General features: G+C 42.0%; 2 protein-coding genes across 2 annotated transcripts; both read right to left on the bottom strand.

Moving 5' to 3' along the window:
* Positions 1-2,596: 2,596 nt before the first annotated feature.
* On the bottom strand, positions 2,597-3,574 carry LOC113300432 (F-box protein At3g07870-like). Its single transcript, XM_026549671.1, has one exon. It carries the CDS (start codon positions 3,572-3,574, stop codon positions 2,597-2,599), a length of 978 nt encoding a protein of 325 aa, XP_026405456.1.
* A 3,086-nt stretch (positions 3,575-6,660) lies between these two features.
* LOC113300525 (uncharacterized mitochondrial protein AtMg00810-like) lies at positions 6,661-7,293 on the bottom strand. Its single transcript, XM_026549761.1, has one exon. It carries the CDS (start codon positions 7,291-7,293, stop codon positions 6,661-6,663), a length of 633 nt encoding a protein of 210 aa, XP_026405546.1.
* Positions 7,294-9,062: the final 1,769 nt, after the last annotated feature.

The following is a 9,062-nucleotide window of genomic DNA, read 5'->3' on the forward strand; positions in this document are numbered from 1 at the left end:
CGGGCCCACTTATGCCCTGGTCGGTCGAATACCTACCATGCCTCCTAAACTACCACCGAACACCAGCTTGAAGTTGGATGTCCAGACTGGTATGGAGCATCTTGGAGGAATCTTACAAACAAAGGCCGCCTATGGAAGTATCAAGTTCATCACGTCCGTCCAACTTCACCGGCGTGGTTGAACGGCGTGGATCAGCCCAAAGCCGGTCGAACAAGCGTCGTGGTGTACACCGGCGGACCTTCTTCCTACCTGCATGACCGACTCTTCCTTAACCTGACTAGATTGCAATATACAATTGTCCGAAGTTGTGTCAGCGTGAAGAATTGAGGGTCGCAGGAAATTCCACTAAAGGTCCCAAATTGATCACGACCATCCAATTTCACCGGCATGATTGGATGGCTTAGATCGGACCCATAGCCACCAGGCAGGTATTGGCGCGTTCACCACCGGCCCAACGTGGGCCCCACATGGTCGGCCTCCCCAAAGGAGAAGCGTGGCTTGCCAATTCTTCCAGCCAAAACAACGTGGACGTGAAACCCTAATTAGGGTTTGCGGCACATCACATGTGTCGCAAATCAGTCTCAACCATCCATCTTCGCAGGTACAGACGGAGGGTGTGGATGTAGATTCAAAGGGCCCATAGCATGTCAACAAAATCACCGTGGGCCCGCCTACATACATGACTAATCGGTCAAGACCAACTATGGTTGGTCGTCTCGATTTGTGCGCCCAAACTAGGCATGGCCGCGCGTTTTCAATAGCAAATCAATCTCGACCACTCAACTTTGCCGGACAAGTTGAGTAGCTTAGATCACATCTTCACGGGACAGTGAGGTACGGATGTGTATACTGGCCTGCCGACTGCACGCCTGACTAATCGGCCAAGACCGACCATGGTTGGTCGTCACGAAACGCGCACCCGAAGTAGGCACGATGTGCGGTCTTCAATTCCTTTGCGGCATGGGATTTCTGTCGCAAATCGATCTCAACCACTCCTCTTTGCCAGACAAATTGAGTGGCTTAGATCGCATATACATGGGACAGTGAGGTACAGACACCTACACCAGCATGCCATCTACATGCATTCCCAATCGGCCCTGCCAAAAACGTGTCCCATGCTTGGATTCGACCAAGCTAAAAGTTGGTGTTCGAGCACCTCCTAAACCCTAATCCGACGGTCGCAGATGTGGGTCGCAAGCCATCTCATCCGTCCAACTTCACCAGCCTGGAAGGACAGCCTAAGACAGGAGTTAGGCGACCAGTGAGGTATCACCATGTTCACCATCCACCACTCTTCCACACAGAGTGATTGGCCCAGTCATGACTTACCTGTACAACCTCCAAACGATCACTCGAAGATGGATGAACGTGATGTTAATTTTCGCGACTTACTCCGTTAAGCCTTAAAATAGCGATGCTTCATACACGCTGAATATATTCGATGCATTACATACATAGAATGCACACGATATTTCACAAATATCGACTTCCTAAATAACTTGCATCACATGCTGCAATCTGTGGGTCCCACGATCCACACTCGAGACATTAATCATGTCACAAACTGGGGGATACATACTGGGGTATTTGTCTGGCGGTTTACAGCGTGCAACGCACAACGCGCCATCACAAGAACGTGTTAGGAAGACATGGACGGTTAGTGATGATGGGAAAAGTGGGCAAGACTGATCGTGTGACACTAACACACGCAACTCCACTACTCCATCACTCCACTTCCTCCACTTCCCACGAGAGACGTGGTTAAGGCACAATGACTTGTATAAATAGGTTCTCCTCCCTATTTCCAGAAGAAGACAACAGAAACCAAGTATTGATACAACCGTATCCAAACACCAGAACTGATAGCTTAAATTCTGCAAGTCAGTTCATCTTTCTGATACAAGTCATACACAGCCAACACCTTCACAATCTCAACACCTTCTTCGCTTCCCTCCCTAAGATCAACCCCATCTCCTTCACTTTGTGACCGAAGCAAGTCTGGAACGGCCATTTCTTGGTTTAGGCCAGAGTTGTACAGATTGATTTCTCGAATCAAAAACACTCCCGTGCAGTGCATTTGTTTATGGTTTAGATTCGTTTCTCATCCACACACCCACATTTACCAAAAACCGCAAAAACAGTTTTCACCCATAAACATTAAGGAACATTATAAGTTCTAAATATAGAGTTTCTAAAATAAATTCCAAAATTACAGAAAAACTAAACCAATGAGGAGGCTTGCCGGAAAAGTGTACATACAGAATATACTGGCGGTGGTGTGAACATCTCAGTCTTTTATTTAAACTACTTCTAATGAAAACTTTTATTTAAACTACTTCTCATGGAAAATTGTAGAGCAATAAAGAACTTTTACTAAAAATAAACCAGACATAGTTAACATCTATTAAAATAAAGAAGGTGCTTATTCAATCTTTATTTGACTAGATTGTACTCCAAGATCTTTCAGTGAGACGAGGCTGTTCATGTGTGCAATTACTTGGTAGGATCTCTTTTCTCGATCTCCACTAACAACTGTGGTGACAATTTTAGTTTTAGGATCATAGCAACACAGATCAAATTTGCCATTTAAGGATAACTAAAATAAAACTTGATTGTTTCTTGTTAAAGAAAAAGGCTCATAAATATCAGTATCGCTCAGGCCTTGCCATGGTATACTAAACTCTTTCCTCCACTTCCAGGGTGTTTCACTTCCGTTGTCATCATTCTTTTTATATGACCACAAGTCTACACTTTCACAAGTGTTTTCATGAATAACATAAAGATAGCCTCCCAATACATTGACACTATAAGAGCATTTCAGATCCCTGGGAACTAAACAAGGTGGTTGTATAGGAGGAACTCGAAACACTTCATCTGCCATATCGAATATCACTAGCCTATTTTCAAAGTCTTCTATAAAGTAAATCACTCCATTTCCCGCCACTCCGGGAAAACTGAACAAGTGGGTGATATTTCCGACGTTTCTCCACTCACCGCCACCACTACCACCAAGTGTATAAACTTGGACGCATCCATGGGTGAACCAGTTGGGTTTCGTAAAATCCAAGGGGTAGTGGATTCGGACAACCTTATACTCGTTTGTTTTAGAAAGGTAGCCAAATCCGCTCCCAATTTGACACTGTCGACCCAGTTTAGGATCTAATGCCCGAAGATTAACGTATTCCCCGGTCATAGGATTGCATATGTAGGTAGGATCATTATGACAATGACTATCAGGTCCTGGTATAGAAATACAGACCAACCCGTTGCACGATCCAACCATGCAAGGTGAGTGGTCTTCGACCATGTCGATTGGAGGATGATTGATTTTAGGAAGTGCCGAGTAAGAAAATTGATCGTTATCCTTATTGAGTTGGTCGTAATCAGCATAATAGAGTTGAACAGAGTTGTTGTCTTTCTTCTCCTCTAACCGCGAAATCGCAATGAGGAGACCTACTTTGAAACGAGAGAGAAGAGCTTGCCATGTTTTGCAAACTAGTTTACAGCTCAAAACTGAATCCGGGTGTACGTGAGACAGAATTTTGTTAGTGATATCCAGGTGAAGACTCTCCATTGATAACCTTAAAAGAATAAATTAGTGCGTCTATGGCTTAAGCTTTCTATCATATTTATAGGTGTACACATAAGCTTACAAAAGGAAACGCGGTATGAAAAGGAAACCTCCTATAGTTAGGAAAGCATTCCAGTTCCATTTGAGGTTTTCTATTTTGGGTTGGGAATCTTAAGATTTCAATTTTACACCAATTATTACACCAAAACATAGCAACAGATGTCAGATAAAATTAAAACAAAACAGCTAGAGAGACAAAGGATTAACTAGCTGTAGGAGGAGCTTCAGACATGCAAGAAACAACAGAATGGGGGATTTGGGAAGATGTCCAGCTTGGACACTATGCTTCACAGCATACGAAGCGAGGTTATGAGCTGCAGCATTAGCTCTTCTCTTCACAAATTTGTAGGTGACTGAGTTCAAAGAGTGAGAAATACTCTTCCATTTCTTCTGTCAAACCGAGCATTCGTCTTGAGTTCTCCATTAAGCACTTTTACTGACAATCACCTTCTATAGTGCAGTTGTTAAACTGCATCTGCTGGGCAAGGTTTAAAGCAAGTAGGGAAGCAGAAGCCTTGGCTTCTTGAGGTTTCGATTGTTGCTGAACATTAGAAGCGACTGCCACAATGCGTCTTTATAATCCCCAGCAACAACTGCAGCAGCAGACTTTCCAAGATGGAATGTCGCATCCGCATTGATCTTTTATAAAGCCTTGCTATTCCTAGAATCCTCAGCATGGATACTTATAGTACTCGAGCTACCTGCCATCTGATAGTATGAAACTAATAAGAAGCATCCTTCAGAATTGAGTGAACCTTCGGTTCTTCCTTAGGAATGAGCGGAATCATGGCAATTGGAGTCTCCATAGAGCCCAAAACAGACATGCACCTTGACAGAAAGTATAATCATTATCTTTCAAGCTTAACCAAAGAGTGAGACAGTTACTTATCTTGACAGACGGACGGGTCACTTAAGAGCTCCGAAAGTGATAGGAGATCCAAGGACAGTAGCTTGGGCAGTTTGGCAGAGTAAAAAAAGGTGATCCACTGATTCTTCTTCTAGACCATGACAGTCAACCGGAATACCATCAATGAATTTTCCCACCTTACTAAGAGTACCCACTCCATTGTGTAATATTCTTCATAAAACATCTTTATATTTGGAACAAGACAATATTAACATTAAGAAAATATCTTGGAGGTTGTAATACACGGCCTTCTACTTGAGTACTGAGAACTAAATGTAACACCAGAAGCACCTACTGTTGGTTCACCATCATAATTGTTGGTTTCACTGCCTGTCCAAATAGAACAGCTTGTTACCCATCACGATAACCGTAAGGTGCCTAAGGTCAAAACAGCATCTTCAGTAAGGGGACACCTACCTCAGTCAAAGCTGCCATCCTTTCTTAAGGCTTCAGTTTTGATTACTCTACGAGTGACCATCTCTGGTAACCGGACAATGCCTTCGTATAGCGTTGCACGGAAACCAGAGTACAAAACTAAATAAATTTCATCATCATTGTACTGAAAGAAATCCGCAAAATAACATAAGACTGAAGTTATCTTCTTCTCATCTAAATAGGAATGTAAGGTGGTTGCTCTTGTTTTCCTACATTAATGCTTAATGCATGAAAGAGACCCAGTGTAAACTAATTCCATGTGGCGAATATTAACAAAAACATTTAGTGATTGTCATTTCAATCTTCTCAGGCTCGCCATCTCCGTCCTTTTCCATTCCTTTGCTCCGTAGAGAATCTACAAGATGAAGGAGGTCTTGAGTACTACACACAACTCAAGGTAAAAAACACAGTCAGTCATAATCATACGTGCACAAGTTACAAGACATACTGTCTATGGAGACAAACGAACATACGCCAAATTAATCATCAGCTGACCTTATATCACATTTCAACCATAGCAAGAGCACATATGTATAAAAAAATAAAAAAGAATGCAAAGCTTACATTTGTCTATCGCAGCGAAGTTCATTTAACCCAGTTATCTTATACTCCATATAAGATGTGTAGTCCTTTATCCTCGGGTTTTTAAAAGCTCGCTTAGCCTACAGGATTCAAGTACCAGAATCACTAATTTTGATATAACAATTATATTAAAACAAGCACACAGTCAGACAGTCTGAGCTTCAAATCCTTACCCTTGCGCAGACAATGTCACCTGGATCCCTCACACATTGGTCATTAACTAAAAAAATCTAAAACCGGTTCCAGCTGTATTATCATTGAAGTAGATACATTTGCAATTGAGATAACAACAACAAGGTGACAACACGAACACAATAATTAGTTTTTGAGGGCATTTATAATAGCTGAAATATAATAACAGCAAACATCCCAGCAGTTACAGATCTTATTGTCCAGGAGAGTCATCTAATACGTCCGGCCAACACCGAATTCAAACAACCAATCTGCAACAGGTAGAAACATAAACAAGCTCAACTACGGGCACTGAGGAAAGATAATAATGTTGATTTAAGATATTCATGCCTCAACTTAATTTTAGTTAGGGAGACCTACTTTGGCATTTATCTTAAGAAGAACGTTTGTAAGGTGATTGTCATTGACTCTTGCAGGTGCCGCACATGGAGTAACAACTCTGTGAGATTTAGAAAAGTAACGGAGGTTGTATCGATGTATTAGATTGTTCAACTAAAACAGATACAAGGACAAATGCTTTTATAGAGAAGCATAACTCGATAAGAAAACGGCAGGAAATATTCTGCTACAGATAACAGGAAAGACTAACAGATAACTAACGACCGACTAGACTAAGAGAAGACCAAGTCAGAAACTGACAGATAGGATATCCAACACCTCCCCTCAAACTTAGCACTGGTGTAGTGCATAAGTTTGGACAGCAACCTGAAAAAGACATCTTTGGCAAGGCCCTTAGTGAACAAGTCTGCAATCTGGTCAAGAGAAGGAATGTACTCCTTCCAGAAAACCAGTAGCCACCAAATCACGAATAATATGATAATCAATCTCAATGTGACGAGTGCGTGCATGACAGATAGGATTTGAAGCAAGACTCCCAGCGCCTAAGTTGTCACAGTAAAGAGTGCAGGGAGTGTTAAGAGGTATATTCAATTCCAGAAACAGATAAGAGATCGACTGAAGACTGAACATCCGTAGCAGCTACTGCCATTGCCTTATACTCGGCTTCAGTACTAGACCTGGAAATGGTCGGCTGTTTCTTTGAAGACCAGGAAACAAGAGTTTGATCCAGAAAAATACAAAATCCAGAAGTGGACCGCCATGTGTCAGGGAAACCAGCCCAATCACTATCACTATACACAGAAATCTGGGAGCAATCACCGCTCTTGATAGATATACCAGACCCTAATGATCCCTTCACATATCGAAGTATCCTCTTAGCTAACTGAAAATGTATATCAGTTGGCTGATGCATAAATGGAGACACATAATTTACGGCATAGCTAATATCTGGACGTGTAAGTGTTAAGTATTGAAGACCACCTACCAAAAACCGATAAGCAGAAGCATCAGAAAGAGGAGTGCCATCACACAGCGATACTCTTCTGCCTTGAGCAACAGGGGTTTTACAAGGTTTACAATCAATCAGTTTATGTCTCTGACGCAAATCCAAGGAATATTTAGTCTGACTCAACAGTAAAGACCGAGAAGAAGGATCATGAACTGCTTCTATCCCTAATAAGTAGCTCAAGGGCCCTAAATCTTTCATTGCAAACTCAGTATAGAGAATGAACAAGGGAATTTAGAACATCATCAGAGGAACCAACCAAGATAATATCGTCAATGTATACTAGAAGAATCATGGTTACCCCTTTGCGCAGATAATAAAACATTCATATACGTTTCGTAAATCCAGACTTAATGGGAAAACTACTAAATCTGTCAGACCAGGCACGAGGAACCTGTTTCAGGCCATAAAGCGACTTCTGCAGATGACATGCACACGAAGGAAATTCACTAGACACAAACCCAGGGGGTTGTTCCATATACACATCCTCATTGAGATATCCATGCAAGAAAGCGTTTGATACGTCAAGCTGTCTAATGGACGAATTATGACTTAAGGCCAAGCTGAGAATACATCTGATGGTAGTAACTTTCACAATAGGACTGAATGTCTCCTCATAGTCGACACCATCAACCTGATGATATCCCTTGACAACTAAGAGTGCCTTATGCCTCTCTATAGTCCCATCGAACTTAAGTTTGGTCTTATAGACCTATTTACATCCTAGGACATTCATACCGGGATGATAAGGAACATGTTTCCAAGTATTATGCTCAAACAATGCTGTATACTCATTTATCATAGATCTAACCCACTTAGGATCCTTGGCAGCTTCTTTAAAAGATTTTGGATCTTTGGGATGATCCAACAAGGATGTAAAGGCCATAGGAACAGGATGTCTAGCATGTAATGTCTGAAAATCTAGACCTAGTTGTTTATGAAGAACCCAAGAATCAGAAGTGATAGGAGCAGCATGTAGGTTATGAGATAAAGCAATATAATCACACTTGTCAGTCTTCATTTAAATTCTCTGTCAGTTTCCATTCTTCAGTCCTTAAATTCTCTCCGCCTTAGCATTAATCACACTTGCCTCCTCTTTATTTCTGATTTGTTCTTTCTGCTGTTGTTTTTGCTGGTAAGTTTTTCTTTGTTTCCAATGTTTCACGCTATGTTGATTTGTAAATTTTCTGCTACTGTTGTCCCTTGTTTGTGATGAAGAACTTCTTTTAATGCTTGCATGCTAGTTTGCCCCTGTTCTTCGTCTTAAATCAAGGAGGCCATTGTTTTGCTTGAGCTTTTCAGGGTAGGGATTTAGGGAGTTTCGAGCATGTATGCTAATTTTAGGGTTTCTGCGTTATCGTGCGTGGATTGCTAATTTTAGGGATTTAGGGAGTTTTGATCTTGTGAAGTCCTTGTGTTTGTTTTTGACTTGTTTATGATTAATCTTTTCGCAGCCATGTCTGACCGTCCGCGGCTTCCTTATCAGACTCCTGGTTCTGGTCTATCGAGATCTCCTCCGCGTAGAGAATCTCACGATGATGTTCGTAGAAATCGAGTTTCTTCTGGGGCGAAGGCCTCATCTTCTAGGGAAGAGGTTCCTTCGACAAATCCTTCTGGGTCTCGAAAAGTTGTCGATCGCGTGGTGTCTCGTCCTCGTGATGATGTTAGGAGTACGCAGGCACCGACTCGTGCTGTCGCTTTTGATGTTCCTCCTCTACGTTCTGTAGTGCCCGAGCATCATCTGTCGCCCCCTCCTATAACTTCTTTTAAAGGGAAGAATACCAAAGGTGGTGTTCCGAGGGCTGATTCTTCAAAAAATCCTTCTTTTAAGAGAAAGGCTTCCGAGGCTTTCATTGGTTCATCCGGTCCCGTCGAGGAGGATGAGGTTGCCCCATTGATACGCAGTGTTTCGGTCAGCAAGAAAAAAGTAACGTTCAAGCATATTGATCTCGAAATATTTAAGGAAAAAC

Source organism: Papaver somniferum, chromosome 1 (genome assembly GCF_003573695.1).
Source record: "Papaver somniferum cultivar HN1 chromosome 1, ASM357369v1, whole genome shotgun sequence".
Classification (NCBI taxonomy): domain Eukaryota; kingdom Viridiplantae; phylum Streptophyta; class Magnoliopsida; order Ranunculales; family Papaveraceae; genus Papaver; species Papaver somniferum.